Source organism: Cuculus canorus, chromosome Z (genome assembly GCF_017976375.1).
Source record: "Cuculus canorus isolate bCucCan1 chromosome Z, bCucCan1.pri, whole genome shotgun sequence".
Lineage (NCBI taxonomy): Eukaryota > Metazoa > Chordata > Aves > Cuculiformes > Cuculidae > Cuculus > Cuculus canorus.
Genome location: NC_071441.1, coordinates 75,187,161 through 75,214,827, shown reverse-complemented (window position 1 = coordinate 75,214,827; position 27,667 = coordinate 75,187,161). Strand labels below are relative to the sequence as shown.

The 27,667-nt window shown below is 47.8% G+C and overlaps 1 protein-coding gene across 1 annotated transcript; it reads left to right on the top strand.

Moving 5' to 3' along the window:
* The first annotated feature begins 22,833 nt into the window (after positions 1-22,833).
* Positions 22,834-27,359, top strand: IER3IP1 (immediate early response 3 interacting protein 1). Its single transcript, XM_054053544.1, has 3 exons — positions 22,834-22,992; positions 25,028-25,129; positions 26,816-27,359. The coding sequence occupies exons 1-3, from the start codon at positions 22,902-22,904 to the stop codon at positions 26,869-26,871; spliced, it is 249 nt and encodes an 82-aa protein (XP_053909519.1). The 5' UTR covers positions 22,834-22,901; the 3' UTR covers positions 26,872-27,359.
* Positions 27,360-27,667: the final 308 nt, after the last annotated feature.

Genomic DNA, 27,667 nt, shown 5'->3' with positions numbered 1-27,667 from the left:
GCGCAACACCTGGTTGCCAGGGCTTTCCCGAGTGGAATTCATCTCCGTGCAAAAGGTCTCAGTCCTAAGCAGTGTCATCCCTGAGCATCCAACCGTGTAGAACATCATCCACACCAGCACAGCACCACCAGCATATGAAAGCAGTTTCAGCCACCCCCAGCATTCGGATATGTTCCAGAGTTGCACTCTCAGTATTCCCTTCATTCCCAGCAACCCCCCCTGGAGATTAAATCAGCCGGCTTTACAGTTCCTTGGTGCAGCCTGACTATTCTGGAAGGCAGGGGAGGAAGCGCACAACCTGTTTAGGTGCCTTTTGTTGCACAGTTTCCTCCTGCAGGTGAGCTGGTGAGACTCATTGAATGGTTTGGTCCAGAAGGGACTTCAAATTCCACCCAGTTCTACCCCCCCCATCCATGGACAGGGACACCTCCGCTGGATCAGGTTGCTCAAAAGCGTTATGGATTTCGTAGCATGAAAAAAGAGCAACAGAAGCGCCAGGAAAGCTGGACCAGGTCAGACCAAAAGTCCATCTGTGCCAGCACCTGGCTCCCAACAACAGAAATCAGATACTTCAGAAAAGCATGCACACAGTTAGAGGTCTGTTCCCAGAATGGTGTTTTACCACCTAATGATTTACGGCTCATGGGTTTTCTGATCCAGACATGATGTCTTGTTTTTAATAACCCTCAATGGATTCCTTTCTTCCATGAACTCGTCCAGTGACCTTTTAAAAGGCAGGCATGCTGTTAGTAGCTTGCAGCATCCTATGGCAATAAGCTCTGCAGCTTAGAGATAGCTTGTGACGGATAAAACCCAGCTTCTCCTGTTTGGAGCTGCCACCTGCTCGCCTCATCTTATGCCCTGAGCTTCTTGTTCTGGTTGAGACCAGTTGCCAGTTGACAACTGGCAATCCCTGTCCACCTTCTCCATGCCAGCTGTGATTTCATAGGCATCTATGAGGACATCTATGAGGCTGAGAGAGTCAGGGTTGTTCAGCCTGGAGAAGAGAAGGCTCCAGGGAGACCTCAGAGCAGCTTCCAGTGCTGAAAGGGGCTCCAGGAAAGCTGGGGAGGGAGTTTTTACAAAGTCATGGAGTGATGGGATGAGAGGCAGTGGCTTTAAATTGGAAGGGGGAAGATTTAGATTAGACATTAGAGAGAAATTCTTCACACTGAGGGTGTGGAGGCCCTGGTCCAAGTTGCTCAGGGACGTGGTGGCTACCCCATCCCTGGAGGTGTTCAAGGCCAGGTTGGATGGGGCTTGGAGCCCCTGATCCAGTGGGAGGTGTCCCTGCCCATGGCAAGTGGGGGGACTGGATGGGCTTTGAGGTGCTTTTCAACCCAAAGCAGTTTATGATTCCATGATTCTATGACTCTTCAACTTGGAAAAAAAGCCACCCAAAAAGGTGTAATAGATCATTGTAAAAGAAAGTCATAGTCACCCCTCCAAGAGAAGCAGCCCTGTAGCCTTCACCTGCCTGTTCCTGATCAGCTGCACCCTTTTCAAGGCGGACAATGAACTGTGTGGCATATTTGAGATGCGGGACGCTGTATGGATTGTAGTGCAGGGTGACACGACGATATTTCCCGTGATGAATTAACTTGACTGTGTTGTGGTGGTAAAATGTCTTACCACTACAGATCAAAAATCTTGCCCAGACATAAAGTAATCCCGTTGCTCAATAAGAAATTATGGCTTTAATGGCTCTTGAGTGCCAGAGCTCCTGGATGTGGTCAGGCGTGCAGAGCAACCCATGGTCCCTTGCCATCGGAGAACCAGCCTCCTCAGGCCCGGAGCAGACACGAAGAATCTACAGCGGATTTATTTGTTTTCTGCTCCCTGCTCAGCAGCGTTGTATTCAGCAGTGGTTCCCCACAGCAAGTCAGTAGCACGTCCATGTGTAGTTGAAGTTCTGAAATGGTGTATTAACTGCAGAGTTCACACAAGCGACAGCACGGATACACAACAAGCATGTTCCGAATCGAACATCCGAACTTGGAATGTCTGATTTGACACAATACCCCACAACAGCCTTCTCTCTAAAATGGAGACATATGGATCTGATGGGTGGATAAAGAACAGGTCGGATGGTCGCATTCAGAGAGTAGTGGTCATTGGCTTGATGGAGATCCATGACAAGTGGTGTCCCCCAGGGGTCCATACTGGGACCAGCGCTGTTTAATTATCTTCATCAATGACATAGCAAGATCGAGTGCACCCTCAGCAAGTCCGCAGATGACACCAAGCTGAGTGGTGGGTTTGTCACACCAGAAGGACAGGATGTCATCCAGAGGGATCTGGACAAACTGGAGAAGTGGGGTCGTGCGAACCTCATGAGGTTCAACAATGGGCAAGAGCAAAGTCCTACACCTGGGTCGAGGCAATCCCCAGTTTCAATACAGGATGGGGGACAAAGGGATTGAGAGCAGCCCTGAGAGGAGGGACTTGGAGTGCTGGAGAACAAGAAGCTTGACAAGAGTTGGCAATGCACACTCGCAGCCCAGAAACCAATCTGGGCTGCATGAAAAGCAGCGTGGCCAGCAGGGCGAGGGAGGGGATTCTGCTCCTCTGCTCTTGTGAGACCCCACCTGAGGTCCTGTCTGGAATCTTCAACCTAAGAAGGCAATGGACCTGTTGGAATGGGTCCAGAGGAGGCCACAAAGATGATCCGAGGGCTGGAGAACCTCTGCTATGAGGACAGGCTGAGAGAGCTGGGGTGGTTCAGCCTGGAGAAGAGAAGGCTATGGGGAGACCATAGAGCAGCTTCCAGCACTGGAAGGGGCTCCAGGAAAGCTGGGGAGGGACTTTCAGCAGGGTCTGTTGTGACAGGACAAGGAGTAATGGTTTTAAACAAAGGGACGGCAGATTTAGACTGGATATAAGGAAGTATCTTTTTTACGCTGAGGGTGGTGAAACACTGCCCAGGTTGCCCAGAGAGCCGGTGGATGTCCCATCCCTGAGCAACCTGATCCAGCTGAAGATGTCCGTGCTTCTGCAGGGGGCTGGGCTGAATGGGATTTCAAAAGTCCCTTCCAACCCATAGTGTTCTGTGATTCTATGAACTGGTTTGACCTTTGTCCTTCAGATATGGTGGTGCTTCTCCAGGACTTACGACTAGTCTCATTTCCTTTTAAGATACCTTAACACAACTATTTATGTTGGGGAATACATGCACCGAGTAAAGTATGAAGGTATATCCTTTCCCTTACTTCGGAGCATACGAACAGGCCTTTTCTCAGGACAGGACTTTTAGGTGCCTTCAAACCATCTCTCTCAAAGACCTTTATTTACCTTGGCAGGTGAAATCCAGTAAATCATGAACGAGTTATCTGAAGCTGACGGCATATCTGAGCATTAACTGCTTTGGAGATCAATCATACTGACAAATAAATACCTTGATTGCTATAAAAAAAAATTATCTCTGCCTGAACAGGGCCAATTAAAGGCATTACAGTGAAGATTTGGAAGTTTCATCTGACCTGGGTATGGCAAGGAGGATAAGGCCCTGCTAATGAACCGTAAGTAAAATCTCTGTGCGGTTTTTGTACTACCAATCAAATCCTGACCGTTCCTGTGTGTTTTGCCTTCCGTGAGGGGTCAAAGTTCTGATTTCCTTAAAATTTATTCTTGCTTTTTCATAATCTTAATGTAAAACTTAAAGGCAATTGTGCCAAAAAGTTGGTATAAATTCCGTGGTGTACAAAAACCAGCACCTTCTCAGCAAACCTCTACTTTTCAGAGTAGAGCAACAAGGAACTAACAACAACAAAAAAACAAACCAGCATTTGCTCTGGATCCTCTTGGATCACCACTTCTACCATGTGGGCTTTTAAAGCAGAATCATTCTGCTCAGCAAAACTGTTGGGAGGGCCCTTGTAGGATGTCTCACTGCTTTCCTGTCATCTTCTGTAGCTTTTTATCCCTTCCTTCCTTGGTTTGCCCATGGAGTTTATGCCCTGATGAGAATGGCAGGGGGTTGGAACTGGATGCTCTTTAATGTCGCTTCCAACCCAAAACATTCTATGACTCTGTGATATGCATTTTGATACAGTTTTACTCAGCTGGCTTGGATTATTCAGTACATTTTTGAGAGGACTTTTATTCATTTTAGTAAGATTATCACAGAATCAAAGAATCATAGAATGGTTTGGGTTGGAAGGGACCTCAAAGCCCATCCAGTCTCACCTCCTGCCATAGGCAGGAACAAGTCCCACTGGATCAGGGGCTCCAAGCCCCATCCAACCTGGCCCTGAACACCTCCAGGGATGGGGCAACCACAGCTTCTCTGGACAACCTGGGCCAGGGCCTCCCTACCCTCACAGGAAAACATTTCTTCCTAAGATTATCTCAATCTGCCCTCTTTCAGCTTAAAACTGTTCCCCCGGTCCTATCCCTGCGCTCCCTGATCAAGGGCGCCTCCCCAGCTTTCCTGGAGCCCCTTTCAGCACTGGAAGCTGCTCTAAGATCTCTGCGGAAGCTGCTCTTCTCCCCAACTCTCTCAGGCTGTCCTTGTAGAGGAGGTTCTCCAGCCCTTGGATCTTGTCCGTGGCTTCCTCTGGACCTGCTCCAACAGATCCATGTCCTTCCTGTGTTGAGGATTCCAGAACTGGACACAGGACTCCAGGTGGGGTCTCCCCAGAGCGGAGCAGAGGGGCAGAATCCCCTCCCTTTCCCTGCTGGCCACACTGCTTTGGATGCAGCCCAGGACATTGGTGACCTTCTGGGCTGCAAGCACACGTTGCCGGCTCATGTCGAGCTTCTCATCAATCAGCACCCCAAGTCCTTCACTGCAGGGCTGCTCTCAAATCACATCATCCCCCATCGTGTACTGCAATCAGAGATTGCCCTGACCCAGGTGTAGCAAAGGTGTACCTTCCCTGTAGGAACACCTTATCTCACGCAGACTGGGTGCAGTCCACCACCGCAAACTGCCAGCACAGGTAAAACAAACCCCGTGAGACCAGGGCAACCAGCCAGATGCGGATGTGGCTGCGGACACACACGCCAAATGGTGCAAGGATCTGAGCCACATGCAGAGACTGAGCTGCTTAGTATGGCCGCAGGGAAAGGGAAAGGGGATTCTGCCCCTCTGCTCCGCTCTGGGGAGACCCCACCTGGAGTCCTGTGTCCAGTTCTGGAATCCTCAACACAGGAAGGACATGGATCTGTTGGAGCAGGTCCAGAGGAAGCCACGGACAAGATCCAAGGGCTGGAGAACCTCCCCTAAGAGGACAGCCTGAGAGAGTTGAGGTTGTTCAGCCTGGAGAAGAGAAGGCTCAGAGAGCTTCTAGCAACCTTCCAGTACCTGAAGGGGCTACAAAAAAGCTGAGGAGGGGGTGTTTACAAAGACTTGTGGTGATAGGACTGGGACAATGGGTGTAAGCTGGAGAGGGGCAGATTTAGGTTTGATATAGAGAAGAATTTCTTCACTCTGAGGATGGTGAGGCCCTGGCCCAGGTTGCCCAGAGCAGTGCTGGCTGCCCCATCCCTGGAGGTGTTCAAGGCCAGGTTGGATGGGTCTTGGGCAGCCTGATCCAGTAGGAGGTGTCCCTGCCCATGGCAGGGGGGTTTGAATTGATGATCTTTAACTTCCAACCCTAATGATTCTATGATTCTATGATTCCGTGATTCTATGAAAGAGCTGCCTCCTCCACCATAGTTCCCCATTCTGTGGTCTCGAGCTTCTCCACAAAACTGAGTTTGGAGTGAGGTAGATAATGGGATAAAAAAGAAAAACAAAGGATGTGACAGATGCCCTTCAGGAATATTCATAGCATCCCACTGCTTTTTCCTTAATGTCTCTGAAGGCTGAATGAAAGTGAATTTCCATTCACAAGAGAAGTTTGTGGAGAAGAACTTCCATCATGTCTTCACACTAAGCACGTACAAGGGATGGAGATCTACCATGTAGATGCATGGTGGTCTACAGGAGTGAGGTCTGCCATCTATTTAGCATCTTCTCCCCTCAGGGCATGGTCTGAATGCCTAAGAAGTCAGGAAAGAGAGTCCCGCTGACTTGAGTGAGTTTGGACCACACTCAAAATCACAAATGGACTTCACAAAGCAATTTAGGTTTTGATTTGAACTTTCTGGGTTTTTTTGGCAAGGAAGGAAAGCACTGGCATCTGCCTGAGTACAACGTCCTTCCTTCTCAGGAGGACTTTTGTGGTGTACATAACATGGAACAGCTTTTTAACATCACGCTTGCTCTGGTTCAAAGCCAAATAAAAGGCTTAGTGAGGCCCCGTAAGAGGGAGAGAAAGTACTTACATAGCAAGTGTCCTCCTCTATGGGTTGTACAGATAACAGATGTGTGGCTCAGCCAAGAGCACGCCTGTGTGTATCTGCTGTCCTGCTCTCCACTGCTTACCTCTCCATAAAATCTGTTTGATGCAGTTCAGACACTGTTTTCTTACACCATAGAGGAATATTCACAGCTATTATCTAAACATTGGTGATTTGGACTGTGGACATCTGAAACCCTACCAAGCAATCTCCAGGGAATTCGGAGGGGTGCTTTGGTCTTGTTTTGATGGTAGCAGCGAGGAAAGAGGAGCTGAAATTGCTCTGCAGCTCTTTATTGAGGCACAGCAGAAAAAAAATCTGTCAGTCTCTATTGTTAGTTTTTAAATACCTGCCAGCCTGGAGTGTATTAATGTGTTCTGTGTGAATGCAGGAGTGGAAAAGAAGTCTCCACCCTGGTGCACCACTCCTTCTCTGATCACAAAGCACAGAGAACTGCATTTTTTTCACAAGATAACTCAGTGCCGATGCCAACTCAGCTCCAGTCCAGCAGTAAGGACCGGGGGCTTCTGCAGGGTGAAACAAGGTCCAGATCTGTGGAGATGTGGCTGCTCTAGCAGAGGTGTGGCAAGAGGTGGGTGCTGCAGAGCAAGATTAATGAGATTCTTCTGTCCAAGGTGCAGTGAAGAAGAGCTAAGCCAGGCTGCAGGAGACGTAAAAATGAAGCATGTTTGAAATCCAGCCCTAAACTGGTCATCACCAATTAAACAGCTCCACAACAGCTCCTTAAATTCCGACCTCGTTCCTTTCAGTGAGAAGAAGCAGGCTGGTCTGTTCAACACCCAAAAAGCAAGGAGTGGGCTCAGACTTGCCTGTAGTCACTCCTCGCCCAGAAGCTCTCTCAGATGGAGAGTTCCCTTTGCCTGGAGAGCACACAAACCACGGGGCTGCCTGCCCTCCCCACCCAGGCTGATGGAGAAGACCCAAAGGCACCTCTCCCAGGACACGGCACATTTCTGCAGTCGCTCTGCGTGGAAGCTGCAGAGGGAGTTTTGCAATCCTGGCGTGCCAGAAGGGGTCCATGCCCAACAGAAGCCCTGGCAGGCTCCTAGGTGGAGTCCGGCTACGTCTCATGCTCCACCAACAAGATAGCGCAAGGAATTGCTTGGCAAAAGGATGGTGAGTAAAGCCTCTCCTTGATCCACCTCCACATTTTATTGATTGGCTATAAATGTAAGAGATTATTCTGCCCTAATAAAAACCACAGAGAGAAGAAAGCAAGCAACAGATGCAAATACAGTGAGCAATTAGTCTGAAACCCTTCAGAGCAGCTTTACTTTCACGCCAAGTCTTAGCAGCACGACGGTGATGGAAGGATCTCCAGCAGTCACAAGGTAATCCAGAAATCTATCATCTTATTCTGCTCTAGATTTAAGTTACCATGGCTTATTTTCTTTTTCAAGCTGAAAAGTGAGACTGAGGCGCCCCTTAGGACATCTTCCTGGTGTGAGAAAGATGTATCCCAAGGATTGGAGGACTCTGGAGCAAGTGGTCTTCCATTTTCAGCTCAGCTCACCTTGCACCAGGCAAAATTTCACACGAGACCCTGAAACAGCTTCTGGGCCAATATTCCAGTTCTTCACTGACATGTGCAAAGACAGAGGCAAAGGATAAGAAGCAAAGCCTGCACAGTCTACTCAGCTACAAAACTATGCTGCCTGGTTTTGGTGCCCAAGCTTTTTAAAAGCAGGAGTTGTTGCAGGTCCCTCTGATTTACGTTGACAGGGGGAGTAATGGTTTTAAACTAAAAGAGGGGAATTTCAGCCCAGATAAAAAGAAGAAATGTTTTTGCTGATGGCAGTGAAACGCTGGCCCAGGTTACCCAGAGAGGTGGTGGGTGCCCCATCCCTGGAAACATTCCAGGTCAGGTTGGATGGGCTCTGAGCAACCTGATGGAGTTGGAGATGTTTCTGCTCACTGCAGGGGGCTGGAGTTGAACTGGATGGCCTTTAAGGGTTCTTTCCAACCCAAACCATTCTGTGATTCTATGTGATATAAAGTATTTCAGTCTCAGCAGTATTTCAGAGCTGATATTGTTCTTTGTATAAAAGCGAGTATGGGTTTGGCTTGGATTTTTCCTATAGGGTTGTATTTTCCTCGGTCGCTCACTTTTTCTTCTACAACCTGTGGCTACACAGATTCTTCGCAATAATTCCATTTTAAGTTAAGCTTATTGATGCAAAGAGAGTAGAATTTAAAGTGCAACATCTAAGACATTAGATACAAGCTCTTTCATATGAGAACATACTGGCAGACAATTTGTTCTTGTGTTTGCCACCTGCATGTCATCAGAATCATGGAGTCATTGAACTGTTTAGGTTGGAAGGGACATTAAAGCTCATCCAGTGCCAAACTCCTGCCCTGGCCAGGGACATCCCCCACTGGATCAGGTTGCTCCAAGCCCCATCCAACCTGGCCTTGAACCCCTCCAGGGATGGGGCAGCCACAGTTTCCCTGGCCTCGCTGCCCTCAGCGTGAACAATTTCTTTCTTCGTAATATCGAGGTATGTACACGCATATGTTCATACATACATTGTGTGTTTCAAAATACCTAATGTGATTCCGCCTTTCATATATATCCCAGAAAAGGAGATAGAATAGAATAAAATAACAACCAGAGATCTGCACGGAACATGTGCAAGCTGGAAATATGTGCATATATGTGTGTTTTGTGGCAGTTTTAGTATAAGCTGACACCTGAGTCTGAATTGAGCACCTGCTTTTTATCCATTACACTTCCCAGTGACAAGACATGCCATAGTTTTAAGCTACTAAAAGAGGAGTATTCTCATGGTGAAGGCATAACCACCAGAGGCAGAAGATGTGCTTGAGACTCCCAGCCATGCCTGGGACTGTTGGACCAATGTAAGACAAAGGTTTAGCCTTGGTTTCCCTGTCCTAGCAGGAGGCTGAGGATCCATCCCTTGCTCCACGTGCCTGCTGTGAAGAAAGCTTCAGCCAGCACTCCGAAAAATTCCGTGCTTGAATGAGGGGTTTGGTAAAAGGCAATATTGCTGCGGTGAAGTAGTGTTGTTATTTACTACAAAGCAAGAAAAGATATTTTGGGACCGTATCATTTTCCATCTCATTGTTGGTCACTCCTAGTTACTTTCGCATGTGATGGCTGAGATCTTTTTACAGGAGTTCAGCACTCGCCTTCTGGAGGTGACGAAAGAAAAAGTATAACCGAGGCTCGAGAAACCTGGCTCAGTTACCTTTTCTGCTAATGTCTCCCTCTGTGTTTTGGGGCAAATTGTCTGGGATTAGAGAAAAGTGTGTCCTAGGCGTGCTGGAGTGCGATGACAATGTGCTTGTCCATGCCAAGATCTGATGCCACAGACAAACACGAAGTCCAACTCAAGGCACCAAGGAAAGTTCATTGCCTTAAGAGAAACATTCGGGTTTTTGACGTCAGATTAGGTTCTGCCTTTAGGATCTGCCTCTTCATGCATTTTTCTTTGATTCCCCGCCTGTAAAATGGCGATCACAGAATCTATCTCACAAGGAAGTTGTAAAGATAATTCACAGAATAGGTGATGAAATGCATCATAAATAGATCTAAAATAAATGTCGTGGGTTTGAACATTAAACTACAACCTGAACGTCTGCTGGCTTTCTTTTTCAGGATGGTCCATGCTGGTGAGGATGGTTTCCACAACACGGTGCTTTCCAAGGATGAAGGTGTTTCGCTTTCCTGTTCGTTGTTAGCATTTTAGCTCTGTTTTGCAGTGTTTACTTGCACGGTGACACTACTGAGAGGCGTCAGGCAATAGCGGTGTTATCAAGTGCGTAAGATTAACAGATACAGAGCGCTGTATGGGCTCAAAACCTATGAGCGCATTAGCCATGTGAGACCCATTTGTCTTCAGGTTTTAGAGAGGGTGGAAACAAAAGGAGATGCTAAAGCAGAAGAGAGGATTGGGAAACTTGGAGGCAGGGACAGATGGGGGGACATAAACCGAATCTGACTCCATTATGTCTGGAGTTAAACCCAAGAGGAAAAAAGGGTGGAAAGTGAAATTGATAAGGGTGGAAGTGGATGGAAAGAACTGGCTACAGAGGCAGTAAGATTCAGGATCCTGCTATGGCTTTGCTGCAAATAGGTGGATAATTTGTGAAATAACTTCACGGTCTGACAGTGCAGGGCAGGCTTTTTCACCTTGGAATCCATTTAGACAACCCAGTCCCACAAAGCAGTCTTGCTTTGCACTTTTGTAGGTAAAGATCTATGAGTTGATTAAATGAGCTATGAGATTTTGGAAGAAAAAGCAGCTTCCCAGGAACTCCCTCCAAACACAAAGCTGCTCATCCCCCTCCACCGTGGTTTGCAGCAGGACACTCACTATTTGCAGCCTGTAACAACCTGGGGTGATTTCACAAGCAGCTGTGTTTCTTACAGCTGTTCGTTGGCAAAGCTCATCTGTGATTTCCATACTCTCTTCAAGGTTCATCACAGTCTACTTACGAGATCATTATGGTGTCTCTCAGTGGAAGCCTCCTACTGTTGGTTGCCATCGGTGCAGCAATAAGCATTCTCCGGAGGTGAGTGTTAGGGCAATAGGAAGGGACCCAGGGTTGCCAAGGAAATGTGTGAGCAACGAATTACCCCAGGCGGCCCATGGGAAGAGCCTGCCAAACCCTAGTGCTTCCTGGAGTCCTCCTTTATGCAGGCTGTTTCTTCATCAGCCCGCAGCAGGGTTCATTAATGGTGGCAGGAGAATTGCTAGAGGGCAGTTCCAATTCGAACTCACAAAATCATTCAGGTTGGGAAAGAACTCTAAAATCACACAGTCCAGCTGTAAATCCACCACTAAACCATCTCCCAAAGCACTGTGCCTACATGTCTTTTAAACCCCTCCAGGGATGGGGACTCCATCACCTCCCTGGGCAGCCTCTACCAGGGCCTGAGAACCCTTTCGGTGAAGACCTTCTTCCTAATATCCAACCTAAACCTCCCTGGTGCACCTTGAGGACATTTCCTCTTGTCCTATCACCTATCATTTGGGAGAAGAAATCAACACCCACCTCATTGCAACCTCCTTTTAGGGAGGTGTAGACAGCGATGAGGTCTCCCCTCAGCCTCTTGTTCTCCAGACTAAACAATCCCAGGTCTCTCAACCCCTCCTTATAATCCCTATGCTCCAGACTCTTCCTCATCTCCATTTCTCTTTAGGACAATGATATTTGGGTTTTTGGTTTTTGGGTTTTTTTTAATTTGGACCATTCCCCAGATTTTATTGATTTATTTATATATACTTACACACATCGAACGTTTACTGAGGAAGATTAAAGAGACCCGAGATCCTCATTTCTCATCGCTGTCAGCATTTTCATTTCTTTCAAGAATAACCTGAAGTCACTAGAAGAGAGATTGGGATGTTCCTTGAGATGTTTATTTCTTTAAAAAGGAAGTGAACAACAAGTTTTGAGAAATCCTTTCAAACAAACATATCTCATGTGAATGCATGAAGCCAAAAAGAGGAGTCATAAGATATGTTTTATGCTAAAAAGGCAGAAGAGAGGAAAAGGTCACCTCCATAATTAATTAAAACAACTCTATCACAGAATCATAGAATGGTTTGAGTTGGAAGGGACCTTAAAGCCCATCCAGTCCCACCCCCTGCCATGGGCCGGGACACCTCCCACTGGATCAGGCTGCTCCAAGCCCCATCCAATCTGGTCTGGAACACCTCCAGGGATGGGGCAGCCACCACTTCTCCGAGCAACCTGTGCTGGTGTCTCACCTCACTCATTGTGAAGAATCTCTTCCTCATGTCTAATCTAAATATTCCCTCTTCCAATTTACAGCCCTTCCCCCTCGTCCTATCCCAGCTTTCAGTTCCATACTGCCATTAGTCATATCCTGTTATTAATTGTTTTGGGTTCAAAATATGAAGAGCTCTTCATGCTTATCCATCACCTAATGGCTTGTTTTGCTCCATTTCTGTTGCGCCAGGCACTGCACATTGAATTATTTCTCCAGAGATCTCAGTATACCTGTGGTGGTGGAAAATATTCCAGTGACAAACAACTGCTCTGATAAGATTTCTACTGCTTTGACCGGCCCCGTGTGTCTAAGCTACATTTCTGACAAGCAGGTTTGTTCCTCAGAGTCTGCCATCCCTAAAGAGACAACTTCCGTTTCTAAATCATCGTTCTCCTTTGCTGCCTCGATAACACCCCCGGCTTCAGCGCCAGAGCAGTGATGGCTTTCTTCAGGAAAGACAAGTGGATGGAGGACTTGAGGTGCGTACTGGCCAGCCAAGGGACTCACTTGCCCCACATCATTTTCTCCACTGTGGCTTTGGACAGTGAACTCGTACCACACCAGTATTAGAAAATGCAGGAAAATGGACTTCTTTTTTTTTATGGAAGTGGAGAGAAAGTGGATATAAATGTACCTTATTTCTGTGATGTGCTGTGTTAAAGTTTTACTGTAGAGATATCTTTACATATTATCTTGTTCTGAGGGGATGAGTCATGGGAAGAAAATACAAGGGGGGGTTTTCTGGTAATTGTTCCAAAGATTTCCCAATGACTCTGACTCACACATGAATCCCACGTGTTAGGCTAAGACCTCACCTTTTGGACATGGATTCCTAGTGGCTGTGTGACTCTGTGGCTGTGCTAACGTTCTTGGACAGGTTGCAGTTTCTTAAGTCGCCAGGTCTGTGATGTTTTGTTATCTGCCAGCTTTTACAGCCCAAAGGACGATAGCATCTATTAATCTTTAAACAGCGCTGCAGCTTTCCCAGCACCGCTGACCTCTGCCGCTGGCGGGACACCAGATGGCTAAGGAAGAAGCCTGGCTGTTCTCTCCACCCAGGTGACAGGGGACAGGTCAGTCTGAGATCTGGCATGGAGAGGGACGGCTGTTCTCCCTGAGCCTGGCCATCCCGGTCCAACTTTCTGCTGTTGGCATTCGGTTCTGGATTCCTCAGCAGAGGGAGGATGTTGATATGCTACAGCGAGTCCAGAGGAGGCCACGGAGATGATCCGAGGGCTGGAGCACCTCTGCTCTGAGGACAGGCTGAGAGAATTGGAGTTGTTCAGCCTGGAGACGAGAAGGCTCTGGGGAGACCTTAGAGCAGCTTCCAGTGCTGAAAGGGGCTCCAAGAAAGCTAAGGAGGGACTCTTGATCAGGGAGTGCAGGGACAGGATTAGGGGGAATGGTTTGAAGCTGAAAGAGGGGAGATTGAGATGAGATCTTGGGGAGAAATGTTTTGCTGTGAGGGTGGTGAGGCCCTGGCCCAGGTTGCCCAGAGCAGTGGTGGCTGCCCCATCCCTGGAGGGGTTCAAGGCCAGGTCGGATGGGGCTTGGAGCCCCTGATCCAATGGGAGGTGTCCCTGCCCATGGCAGGGGGTGGAACTGGATGGGCTTTGAGGCCCCTTCCAACCAAAACTATTCTATGATAACTTTTAGTGGTCTGGAACATATAAGCACAAAGTAGGAACGGACCATGCCAGATGCCTTTTTGAAGGAATACCCATTGGTCAACAGATTTTTCTCCTGCTTCCTTCTACCTTCCATCTAGTTGTATGGAAAACATGCATAAGGTAGGCCAAGAGAGTTGATAAGATACATGAAAAATTTTATATACTCTGGCAGGGTTCCTAGCAGCAGTTCATAGGATCATAGTTACTCGAAGCCCCATCCAACCTGGCCTTCAACACCTCCAGGGACGGGGCAGCCACCATTTCTTTTGGCAACGTGTGCCAGGGCCTCACCACCCTCACAGGAAAGAATTTCTTCCTGAAATGTCATCTCAATTTCCCCTCTTTCAGCTTAAAACCTCGTCCTATCCCTGCCCTCTCTGATCAAGATCCCACCCCCCAGCTTTCCTGGAGCCCCTTTCAGTACTGTTCTAAAGTCTCCCCGGAGCTTTCTGTTCTCCAGGCTGAACAACCCCAGCTCTCAGACTCTCCTTCTATGGGAGGTGCTCCAGCCCTCTGATCATCTTTGTGACCTGAAGTATCTGCAGCATCATCAACGCACTGAACAGTCCCCAACAGGCTGGAAGGGGTGTTGGTGTCAGTGACTGTGCTTTAGCTGGCTGTGCCTAACCTTGGTGGAATTCACGCCCTTGGGACTCATGTTTTCAAAACAGAGACCTAAGCTCCACCAAGTGTGTGAACAGGAATGCTACAGCCACAGCCTTAGAATTCTCTCCTCTTCCAGGCTTGGATGGCACCACTCGTTCACTGGAGAAGCTGTTGGTGGAAAGTCTGGCCTCAACAGTTTGTGTTGTGACACCAGCACACTCCTGTAAGCTCCTGTATGGGACGCTGATCAAAACAAAGGCTTGGGGCATTCACAGAAAGATGAGGCTGTCCCGCACAAATCCATGCAGGGATTAGGCATTTCATAGACCTGAGCGAAAATGCGTATGCTGTGCTGCAAAGGCGGTCAGACTTCAGTCACCATTACACCACCTCTGGTTTTGTCCCATAAAGGCAGTGTGAGTAATTTTTCTGTCAGCAGAGATGGAAACCAGACCTGATTCTGAAGCTGAGGGGACACCAGCCATCCACAGGGCAGGCTTAGCCATGGTGGGATCCTCTGACATTAGCCTTATTCCCATTCAAAATATTGCTACTGGCACCATTTTCCATGGTCAAATAGAGACACATGTTTGCATGTCCACAGTGGCAAATGCCATCTCCTTGCCGGTAAGAGTCTATGCCAAGTTGTCTCCTTCTTTCCATGCCTGTACTTAGTGAGCCGCTCCTGCCTGTCCACTGCCGGTGACACCAGACTCAGCCAACCCTTTGTTGTCCTTAATACCCCTGCTCTTTCTTCACAACACTCACCGCACAGAGACAAAATCCCTGCCTTGTCAAAATTCATGGAGCTGTTTCCTTATCCTCCTCTAAAACCCTCCTTAAGACCCACTGCTGCCTCAACGCCGGCAAATCCTGACCGTCCGCCAGCATCAAGGCAGGGCTAAGCAGAGACTTCCCATTCTCTGACAAAGTCTCTTTGTCTTCTTGCTGCCCCATTCCTCCTTGTTTGCCCGCTTTTGATATGTGCTGTCTTCCAGCTGGGATACGGGATGGAAAATCCCCATGCCTGTCATCTCTGAAAAATATTTATATGGCACTAAGCAGAACAGGCTGTGGTTCTGGAATGGTGCATTCCAGCAGGAACGCAACACAAACAGTAGCTGGTGTGAAGATGCCAGTGATCCCAGTACAATATAATGTGATGGAATGTGATACCGTATGATAGATCCTACCAAGGTGAATAGAAGCGGGTGTTGCACTAGGCAACAAATGACATTTCAAGGCTGTTGTGGTTATGGAGGCAAGTACAATAAACTTAGGAAATGTCATCGATACTTCAGGTATAATTTCAGAATTCTGCATTTGTTTTTCTTTAGCCTCCAGGCAGTCTTTTTGTGTAAGAACCTATACTAATGTCTTCTCAAGGTAAAAATCCTAGGAAAGCTGGCAGGCTGTGGTTTTGAAGAGGACGGCTGTTCACTTTCCAAATGGACATGGGCAGAGTCAATACCACACGGCACGGTCAGAGTCATAGAATCACAGAATCATGGAATGGTTTGGGTTTGAAGGGACCTTAAAGATCATCCAGTTCCAACCCCCGGCCATGGGCAGGGACACCTCCCACTGGATCAGGGGCTCCAAATCCCATCCGATCTGGCCTTGAACACCTCCAGGGATGGGGCAGCCACGACTTCTCTCGACAACCGTGGCCAGGGCCTCACCACCCTCACAGGGAAACATTTCTTCCTAAGATCTCATCTAAATTTTCCCTCTTTCAGCTTAAAACTGCTACCCCACATCCTATCCCCGCACTTCCTGATAAAGAGCCCCTCCCCAGATTTCCTATAGGCTCCCTTTAAGTACTGGAAAGGTGAGTCATGGATAAGACAATAATCCTTTCTGTACGCAGCTGCTGAAGGGTAAGAACCAGATACATGTTCTCTCAAATAGAAAAAGCTATTGCATCCCCAAATTTGGCAATTAAAACAAAAAAAATGGACATGAAATCAATTAAATACTTCATTTTTGCTTACAAGAGAAGCCTTACATTCTGTAGGATGCATCATTGCCCTTCGCAGCAACTTGACAGCACCATAGGTGTGATGGGTGAAGGGCAACAAAGGCTTTAGTTTAACTATGAGTTGTAGATAGGGATTTACTCCTGGCACCTTGCTGAGCCACAGAACCTACATTTTTCACAAACACATAATTTTTCAGTTATGGAGTTCCTCACAGTGGAGGTTGGAACACGGCAGGTTCCTTGATTCAGCACCCTATTCACACAATAATTTAGGTTGGGAAAGACCTGGAAGGTCATTGAATTCAATAGTAAATCCAACACTGCCCTGCTTCCACTGCTTGTGCGTTTCCTTCTCGCCTTTTAGTTTGTCCAGGAGGTCTTGACTCAGCCATGCCAGCCTCTTGCCTCCCTTTCCTGATGTCTTACACTTGGGGATCAAGAGCTCTTGTGCTCTGTAGAAGCCATCCTTAAAGATCTGCCAGCTCTGTTCTGCTTCTTTGTCTTTGAGGGCAGCTTCCCAGGGGTCCTGTTGACTCACTCCTTGAAGAGCAGGAAGCTTGCTTTCCTGAAATTCAAGGTCTTGACTTTACTCTTTGGCCATATCCCTCAGGACTGTGAACTCTACCTGTGTATATAAAAACTAAATAAATTAGGCATTCTTGATTTTGCATATTAGGTATTTAGAGGCATAGTGGACAAAAATGTCCACTTGGCACAACGGTTTGTGTCTGTTTGGAGCCCCATTAGGGTAAAACCAAAATGTGGCGAGTTTCCTTCTGGCCACTGAAGGTAAACATTTAATGTTCACTCACCTTCAGCTTGTGAGATGTGGCTGGGCAGCTGGCAAAGCCCGTCTGGACACATTCATTAGCGACCACCTGGCCTGGAGCACCAAAACCAGAGAAGGTGATGCCATTTTCCCTCTAAGGGTCTTCCGCTGGCAATTATGGAACTCACATCAGTGTAAAAGGGCTGCTACCACCAAAATACATCTCTTTGCTATCAACTTGGGATTCTGTGGGCCAGTTTTCAGCCCTTCCTGTGTCTCAAAGACATTCCTACTGCTTAAGGGTGTGCCTGGGTATGTGAAACACCTGAAGGAGGGAATTCTCAAAGCTAGATCAGAAAATAAACTCAGAAGATGGTGGCAGGTGAAGCAAAGGGTGCTGGGACTGAAGCCATGAGAAGCCTTCCTTTGAACCTCCTCTACTCCACTCTTGTGAGATGTCACCTGCATCCAGTTCAAGAGTCCTCAGCACAGGGAGGACACCGAGCTGTTAGGGTGAGTCCAGAAGAGGACAGAGAAGTGATCCAAGGGCTGGAGTACCTCCCATATGAAGACAGGCTGAGAGAGTTGAGGTTGTTCAACCTGGAGAAAAGAAAGCTCCAGGGAGACTTAAAGGGGGTGTACAAGAAAGCTGGGGACAGGGTCTTTATCAAGGAGAGCAGGGATAGAATGAGGGAGAACAATTCTAAGCTGAAAGAAGGGAGATTTAGAGGAGTTATTAGGAAGAAATGTTCTCCTGTGAGGGTGGGGAGTCACTGGCCCAGGTTGCCCAGAGAAGCTGCGGATGCCCCATCTCTGGAGGTGTTCAAGGCCAGGTTGGATGGGGCTTGGAGCAACCTGATCCAGTGGCAGGTGTCCATGGCAGAATGGTTGGAACGGGAAGATCTTTAAGGTTCCTTCCAACCCAAACCATTCTGTGTTTCTATGACCTGGTATTTGCCCTCCAGGAATAAACTAACATCACCCAAAAACTCGCAGGCAGCAAACTTGAGCCTTGTTAACTGTAAGGGATGGTCAGATCCAAGGCTCTATGCTCTGTCTGATGATACTGAACAATAAATGGAGAATAAAAAATACCCAGGTCCTCACAATACTTCACCAGCCTGAAGTTTAATCCTTTGACATCGTTAAGGTGGTTTAAAACTCTCCCTTATGGTGATGGACTGCACTCTGCAGGCGTTGTCATGGGAATTTACTGCCCTGAAATGTAACACCTTAATGAAAGAACAAAATACCTTCCTCCTAATGCAGGCAACTGTGTCTCATTTTCCCTCCAACCACGCAACACGATGATTCAGTGCTAAGACTCGTGTGGTTCTGAAGTTGCCATGATGGATTTGACAAAGGGGAAAAGCACGTCAAGTTTATGTAAACTCAATAGCAGCTGCTCCTTGGAAATACATCTTAATTATGGGTAAAAATACTAAGCCATAACTTGTATACTTATTTTAAAAACCTCATTTTTATCTCAGTGCCATAATTCTAAACATTAGCTCTTCTCTGAGGTTAGTGTTTATTTATAGGTTGGATACCGTAAGGAGGTAGCCCAGGAAATGCTACTTGATGATGGTGGTTATGAGACAAGCCCGTTAGTGACCCCTCGTATTTATCTGCATGTAATTATAGAATTACTGCCAAAATGCCCTAAGTTATGTCTGAGAACAAAAGGCAGCTCCATTTGTGAGACCATTATCTGCCAGCACTCACAACTCTGTCAAAAATAGTAATGACCTTTGGAATGTAATCTTCTCAGCCCGGTATTGACTTTCTCTGCGGGTGAGGGGCAAAAATCAAGATTGGACATTTTTATTATTTATAGACACACGGGAAAAGATTATTTGAATTATTAGAAAAAAAAACCTTTTGCAAACTTTGGGGGGGGGCCTGTGGGCAACTAGAGATGGCTCGGCTTTAAAATGTTAAGATGCTCCATGCTAGGAGGTTCGTAGTTATCCTTGATTTAAAGTCTGGATGAATATAAAAAAGAAAATAATGAAGCGATGTTGGCGTTTCTGGGCTTGCAAATATATGTTCACACATGTCAGCAGATTCAAGTAGCTGGTGACAGACACTAAACCAAGAACACACGTTTTTGTGGAATCTGAACCCAGGTTCAGAAACATTCTGAGCTTCCGCACAACAAAACACTTCAGTATGTGCTTGAATAACACCGATTTCACTGGAAGTGAAATGGCTGCTTTACTCGCTTCCCCAAAATTAGCCTGTACCCCTTTTTGAGACTGAAATGACAAATACTTATAGAATCACACTCATGGAATAGTTGGCTTTGGAGGGATGTTAAAGCCCATTCAGTTTCAGCTCCCTGGCCATAGGGAGGGACACCTCCCACTTGATCAGGCTGTTCCAAGTCTCATCCAACCTGGCCTTAAACACTTCCAGGGATGAAGCATCCACAACTTCCCTGGCCGACGTGGGCCAGGGCCTCACCACCCTGACAAGCAAACACTTCTTAACATCTCATCTCAATCTCCCCTCTTTCAGAGTAAACCGTTCCCCCTGACCCTACCCCCACACTCCCTGATCCAGAGTCCCTCCCCAGCTTTCCTTGAGCTCCATTCTGTACTGGAAGCTGCTCTAAGGTCTCCCCGCAGCCTTCTCTTCTCCAGGCTGAACAACCCCAACACCTGAACGACCCTGTCAAGGCATTTAAAGGACATTCTCTGTTTTTCTGGAAAAACAAGAAGATTAAGTCTTGGGGGCAGAGGCAAAACGCCAGCAGCCCCACTACTGTGTTATGCCATAAAATCTGGCTTCTGGATTCAGTGAAAAAAATCCCTGAGGTGGAGTAAGTGCATTAAAAAAAGGTGACGAAACTCTGATGAACGTGTTGATTTTTGTCTCTATTCTATCTCCCTTATTTAACAGTCATCATTTTGGGGGTAACAACAGCAAAACACACTGAGGTTCTGATGATGGAGTCCTTTCTCTTGATTCCAGTTGCAGCTTTTAAAACAAAATATAATTTAATAGTAATATTTATTTACAGGCAGAATACTACATCATCGACTACACTGAAGCAAGCATTTTAGAAAGAGAAGGTGAAGACAAGAAGACCCTGAGATATGGGTTTCTTAGAGGCTAATCGTCCCAAGAAGCAAGCGATAGGATGAGAAGAAATGACCTCTAGTTGCACCAGGGGAGGTTTATATTGGATATTAGGAAAAATGTCTTTATTGAATGAGTGGTGAAGCACTGGCAGAGGCCGCCCAGGGCAGTGGTGGAGTTTCCATCCCTGGAGGTGTTCCAAAAACATGTAGACGTGGCACTTTGGGACATGGTTTAGTAGGCACAGTGGTGTTGGGCTGAGTGGATGAGCTCAGAGATCTTTTCCAACCTTAACAATTCTATGATTCTAATTCACATGGTGTCTATTGACCATACAGTCCTGAAGCTTAATTAATTACTGAGGCATCAGATCGTCTTGCACTTGCTGGTGAGCAGATCCTAACCTGGAGAGCTGAAGCTCTACACTGATGAACGCAGTTTTGATGGACACAACATTGATGAAATGCATATGATTCTCACAGCCCATGTGAGGGCAGGGAGCTGGGATGGGGTCTTTCCAGGCCACTATGTCAAGCACAAAGTCACCATTCTATCATGGCGAATGTCTAATAGCCATCAAACCGTGGTGATAATTCAAGTTGTTGTACCCTAACTGAGTAATAAAAGCTATCAACCATCCGGAGTCGAAGGGCTTGCGTATCGTATGATTACTGAGAAATAAAACCAGAGTGATTATGCAAATCACCCCCTTCAGCCAATCAGACTGGGAGGTGCGAGGGAAAAAAAAATTTATATTTATGCATCGATGACAATACAGTATCCCTGAGCTCCACTTGTTATTATTTTTCTGATTTGACTGCCAAAGCACCTGGAGGCCCCGATCAATCCCGTAAGAAACGTAATTGTTTTCTTCTGGATTCTGCTACAAATCCTGACTTCTGCAGTCATTATGTTTTGAGTAAACAACAACCAGGATCTGGGCTGATTTCCTGCTAGTAGAAAAATGTAAATATTGGAAAAATAAAGGGGAAAAAACAAGTATTGTTCATAACATTAAACGCCTGTATTTTTGCAGATAGAGCGGTTTACGTCCCTGGCTGATCCTGCCAGTGTTAGATCATAGAATCATAAAATGGTTTGGTTGGAAAAGACCTTTGTGATCATTGAGTCCACTCATACCTGTCCACTACTAAACCATCCCTGAGCACCTCATCTGCCCACCTTCTAAACCACGGCAGGGATGGGGACCCCACCTCCTCCGCGGGCAGCCTCTGCCGCTGCCCAAGAACCATTTCTGTGTGAAGGAATTTTTCCTGATGTCCATTCCGAACCTGCCCTGGTGCAGCTTGAGGCCTTTCCCTCTTGTCCTATCGCCCGTCACTTAGAATCATAGAATCATAAAATCATAGAATCACAGAATAGCTTGGGTTGGAAGGGACCTCAAAGATCATCGAGTTCCATGTCCTTGGGCAGGGACATCCCGCTGGATCAGGCTGCCCAAGGCCCATCCAACCTGGCCTGGAACACCTCCAGGGATGGGGCAGCCACAGCCTCCCTGGGAAACCTCTGCCAGGGCCTCACCACCCTCATGGTGAAGAAAGTCCTCCTAATGTCCAGTCTCAATCTGGCCCTCTCCGGTTTATACCCGTTCCCCCTGGTCCCATCCCCACAAGCCTTTATGAATAGCCCCTCTCCAGCTTTCCTGTAGCCCCTTCAGGTACTGGAAGCTGCTCTAAGGTCTCCCCGGAGCCTTCTCCAGGCTGAACAACCCCAACTCTCTCAGCCTGTCCTGGTGGGGAAGGTGCTCCCCAAGCCACGCCCCTCTGCAACCCACACTCAGGCCACGCCCCTCCACAAACCACGCCCAACCCCCAAACCACGCCCCCTCCAGACTAAGCCACGCCCCCTTACCAAAGCCACGCCGCCCCCTCCACGATCCTCAGGTCCAAGCGACGTTCCTCCACAACCCCACATCCAAGCCACGCCCCCTCAGCAAACCTCACACCGAAGCCACGCCCCTTCACCAACCCGCGCATCCAAACAACGCCCCCCGCAACACCACCTCTCCTCAGCCTCTAACGGCAAGCCACGCCCCTCAGCAGATCAAACCGCGCCCCCTCAGCAGCTCCCACTGTCAATCAAACCTTGCCTCTCTCAAGCCGTGCCCTATGCGAAAGCCACGCCCACAGGAAACGATGCTCAGCCAATCAGACCACTTCTCTGTTAGCCACTCCCCCTCGCGGCACGACCAAGCCCCAGACAATCAAACCCCGCCCCAGCCAATATAACCCCGGCCCAGCCAATTAAACCCCGCCCCCAGCCAATCAACCCCCGCCCCCAGCCAATTAAACCCCGCCCCCAGCCTATCAAACCCGGCCCCCAGCCAATTAAAACCTGCCCCAGCCAATCAAACTCCGCCCTCAGCCAATCAAACCCCGCCCCCAGCTAATTAAACCGCGCCCCAGCCAATCAAACCCCGCCCCAGCCAATCAAAGCCCGTTCTCAGCCAATCAAACCCCGCCCCAGCCCATCAAACCCCGCCCTCAGCCAATCAAACCGCGCCCCAGCCAATCAAACTCAGCCCTCAGCCAATCAAACCCCGCCCCAGCCAATCAAACCCCGCCCCCAGCCAATTAAACACCGCCCCAGCCTATCAAACCCCGCCCGCAGCCAATCAAACCCGGCCCCAGCCAAGCAAGCCCCGCCCCTTCCCGGAAGCGGCGCCACATCCCGCGCGGTGGCTCTGTGGGGGGGCGCGCAATGGCGTTCACGCTGTACTCGCTGCTGCAGGCCGCGCTCCTCGTTGTTAACGCCGTCGCCGTCCTGCACGAGGAGCGCTTCCTCCGCCACGGTGAGGCCGCGGGGGCGGAGCGGGGAAGGCGGGGGGCCTGGGCGTTTGGGTCTGGGATTGGGTTTCCTCCCGCCCTGGTGACGTTGCTCGTGTCCTGGCTTCGGTCCTCCGTGGTTTTCCATCATTTCCTTTCTTCCCTCTGCGTTGCCACGACGTCGCCGCACGACCCAAGGCCGGGCGTCCTTGTCCTGTAGAGGAAAACAAAGCATAGGAGAGCCACAAGGAGCTGCAGAGCCCTCGTGGAAATTCACCTGTAATCCCGGACTCCCTTATTTTCCGATACTGAGGGCCCTGGCTTCTTCCAGTTGGGATTTTTGGCATGAGTGCAGTTATCCATTTCTCCCAGTTCCGTTTTTCCTGATCCATGAAGTCCTGATTTCCCTAAGCTGGGATACCTGGCAGGAGTAGAGTTATCCATTTCTCCCAGACCCCTTTTTCACGATCCAGAGAGTCCTGGCTTCTCCAAGCTGGGACAGTCGGCAAGAGTGCAGTAATCTATTTCTCCTGGTCCCTGGTTTCCTTATCCATAAAGTCCTAGCTTCTTCAGGCTGGTATAATTGGCAAGAATGCAGCTTTCCATTTCTCCCAATGCCCAGTTTCCTGATCCAGAGAACCCTGGCTTCTCCAGGCTTGGATAGTGGACAGGAGTGCAGTTATCCCATTTTCCTCATTCCCCGTTTCCTGATCCAGAGAGTTCTGGCTTTTCCAAGCTATGGTTTTTGCAGGAGTGCAAAGTTATCCTTTTCACCTGCTTACCGGTTTCCTTAAGTCACACTGAGCTGGGACTTTTGGCAGGAATGCAAATAGTTATTGCTTTCTCCCAGTCCCCTTTTTCCTGACCCAGAGAGTCCTCGCTTCTCCAAGCTGGGATAATTGGCAAGAGTGCAGTTATTTGTTTCTCCCAGTCTCTCTTTTCCTGATCCAGAGAGTTCTGGCTTTTCCAAGCTGTGGTTTTTGCAGGAGTGCAAAGTTATCCTTTTTACCTGGTTACTGGTTTCCTGATGCAGAGAGACCAGGCTTCTTCAAGTCAGGCCAGGAAGATGATTTTTGGCACAGGAGTGCAAACAGTTATCCCTTTCTGCCAGTCCCCAGTGGGATTGACTGCCAGGGATCTGCTGGGTTTTACTTTCTTGATGGACAGCTGCTCAAGGAAAAGGAAGATAGGACTAACAGGGTGGATCAAGCCATTTATTGGCCTCGGGAGACTTGGGGATAACCCCAAGATCATCGAAGTGGAAAGGCTGTGATGGAGAGAACTCACCTACTGCCCCCATCTTGCTGCCAGCAGAATCGGGGAGACCCAAAAGGGAAATATCCCTCAAAAATTGTCTCTGGAGAAGAGAAGCTGGCAGGCTGCAGAGTGTCACTGTGGATACTGATGCCTGCTTCCTTCTCCACTGCTCTCATCCCCAAACAGGCCAGGGTTGTGACCAACTGGATTGAAAAATCCCTGTCCCAATCCCTGCTGGGAGGAAGGGGCCAGACGCTCATTGTCCTCGCAGTGGGAGGGAAAGGTTTCTCTCTGAAGGGACCTGTAAACATTCCCTTCTGCTGCCCTCTGAACAGAGTTCCTAAGTCCTTATTTTTTATATCAGATGCAAAATGAACCCGTGCAGATCATTCGGTCGTGTAGCTTCTTTCTCCATGCTTAACTATCACATCGTAGCCGACAGTTATTTCCGACTTTTATCTGCTGCTAAAGGACCAGGAATGCTTGTGGTTTATCCGTTTTCATTAGGGTGGGAATAGTTTTTGAAGTCCAAATAAACTCATTTGTTTCAGTACTGTATGGAAAAGGCAGGAATTCCTTTACAGGAAGGCTGCCCTGTCATCACTGTTGCACTTGCTTAGAGGTCTAACAGTTCTCACTTGTTTTGAATCTGAGTCTGAAGGAAACAGAGTTGGCTGGTAGTTGATTTCCCTAACATTAGGGATGGCTGTCCTCGAGATGGATCACGCATTGATATTGCTGAGAGAGTTTGTTGGGTGGGGGGGTGTTTTTGGTAACGTGTCTGGCTGTTTCTGTGTGACACAGTTGGCTGGGGAAGTGATCAAGGGATTGGAGGATTTGGCGAGGAACCAGGAATTAAAGCACAGCTAACCAACCTTATTCGATCCATACGAACGGTTATGAGAGGTAAGGTGATGATCTTTTATTTGAACAACATTGTGCACTAAGTTGGGCTTCCCTCCTTTAATGAAGTAATCTTACTTAGCACTTTGGCTCTTTGTGTTTCCACTCATCATTCCCAACTTGCCCTTTCTTTGGGTCCTTTCCCTTCACTTGGTGTGTGAGGGTGAAGGTCTTGGCTAAGGTGCCCTAGGTTTGATAAAGTGTAACGCATTCCCTGGCTCTGGCTTGTGGTGCTGCGGATGCATCCTGTATTCCCTCAGAGTTTGGGAACGGGGGGGGGGGGGGGGGGAAGGAAAGTGTGGTGATGAGGCAGAGCATGTGTGTTTAGCTTCGCCTTGGCTACATCCAGCTTTGTGTGAGGCACCTGGCAAGAGAAACGAAATTCCTGGGATTCTTAAGGGTAAGCCAGGCTTATGTGCCTGGGGAAGGGCTCTTTATCAGGGACTGCAGGAATAGGATGAGGGAAAAGGGGTTGAAGATCAAAGAGGAGAGATTTAGTTTAGAGATTAGAAGTCCTTACTATCGAGATGGTGAGGCCCTGGCCCAGGTTCCCCAGGGAAGTTGTGGCTGCCCCATCCCTGGAGGGGTTCAAGGCCAGGTTGGATGGGGCTTGGAGCCCCTGATCCAGTGGGAGGTGTCCCTGCCCATGGCAGGGTGTTGGAACTGGATGGCCTTTAAGGTCCCTTCCAATCCAAACCATTCTGTGATTCTATGAAAAACAAGTTCATGTGAAAGTTACTGATTTTTCACTATAAAGCACTAAAAAATTCCTTCTGTAGATGATGATAAGCAGGAATTATCAAATCTTGCTCATGACAGAGTTAAAATGGATCCATTTTTTTCTGAATGACAGTAAAGCCAAGGGCAGAAACTGACTTTGAGACAGCTTAGTTTCATTTGGAGAAAGGGTTGTTTGGGTCAAAGTTCTAACATGATGGGTGCAGAGAAATGCTTATGCTGCTGATTCCTACTCAGTATCCTCAGCTTTGATCCTGGCTCCTTCCACCAGGAAGGAATAAGAAAATCAAGTGTATTTTTAAAATTCTGAGTGATTTTGCCCTTCAAAAGACAGTTTTCCAAGGTAATCATAGAATCACTGAATGGTTTGGGTTGGAAGGGACCTTAAAGCCCATTTAGTTCCAGACCCCTGCCATGGGCAGGGACACCTTCCACTGGATCAGGTTGCTCCAAGCCCCATCCAACCTGGCCTTGAACACCTCCAGGGATGGGGCAGCCACCACTGCTCTGGGCAACCTGGGCCAGGGCCTCACCACCCTCATTGAGAAGAATTTCTTCTTAATGTCTAATCTGAAGCTCCCGTCTTCCAATTTAAAGCTGTTCCCCCTCACTCCAGGCCCCTGTAAAAACTTCCTCCGCAGCTTTCCTGGAGCCCCTCCAGGTACTGGAAGCTGCTCTAAGGTCTCCCCAGAGCTTCTCTTCTCCAGGTTGAATAACCTCAACTCTCAGCCTGTCCTCAGAGCAGAGGTGCTCCAGCCCTTGAATCATCTCTGTGGCCTCCTCTGGAACCATTCCAACAGTTCCATATCCTCCTAACATTCGGGATTCCGGAACTGGATACAGGACTGCAATTGGGGTCTCAGGAGAGCAGAGTAGAGGGGTAACGGGAGGGTCTATGGCTTTGTGATGTGCAGAAGGACGTTCTCACGCTCCTCCTCTTCTTCCTCGCAGTGCCGTTGATAGCAGTGAACTCCCTTACAATCATTCTCCTCCTGTTGTTTGGCTGAAGAAACCTGGTGAAAACCTCTCGGACACCCAAAGAACCAAGTTGATGACCATCTCTGCTCTGAGTTTTCGGGGATCCAGCACTGTTTAGCTGCTGATTTGACATTCGACTTAAAATAATAAAAGACACTCTTTTTATTTATCCTATTTCCTAATGTTCATTAACCAAGATATGGGGATCAATGCAACAACGCTGCAGATATATTGGACTGTGACAAGTTCCGTTGCTGCCTGTCAATTGCTTTGACTGTTAGAGTGTGCATCATAACTGCAGTCATTTTCGATGGGATGCAGTTCTTAAATGTCTCCTTGCTCAGGGATGGATTTCCTTCAGTACACTTCCCAATTTATTTTTAAATTGAGAAAAACAACATTGGTTTTTATTTCAGTTACCACCTATTGAATTAGGCTCTGAAAATGTGTTGCAAATTGTTGAAGTACAGTTGTAAAACTGACTGGGTGAAGTCCTGGCTCAGTTCACTCTGGAAGTTTAATTTTCCCAGTTTGATGGAGAAAAGGATTATTCTTTCAGTGTTTGATAAATTTCTCACATCAATAATGTTTCACCTTGAAGTAGTTTGGAAATAGGTGGGATTGGAATGCAACATCTAAAAAAGTTACAGCTAAAACCGGGCAACTGCATATTAATTTAGAGTAGCAGGTGATAGTAGTAATTAGCATTTATTACTGTTCTGTCAAGGGTTACTGTGCTTTTTAAAACACCTGTTAAGCTTCTATGTGGTGATTAATGTATTGAAAGTGGGAAGCTACTTGCATCCTGAGCTGCTTTGGAAATCT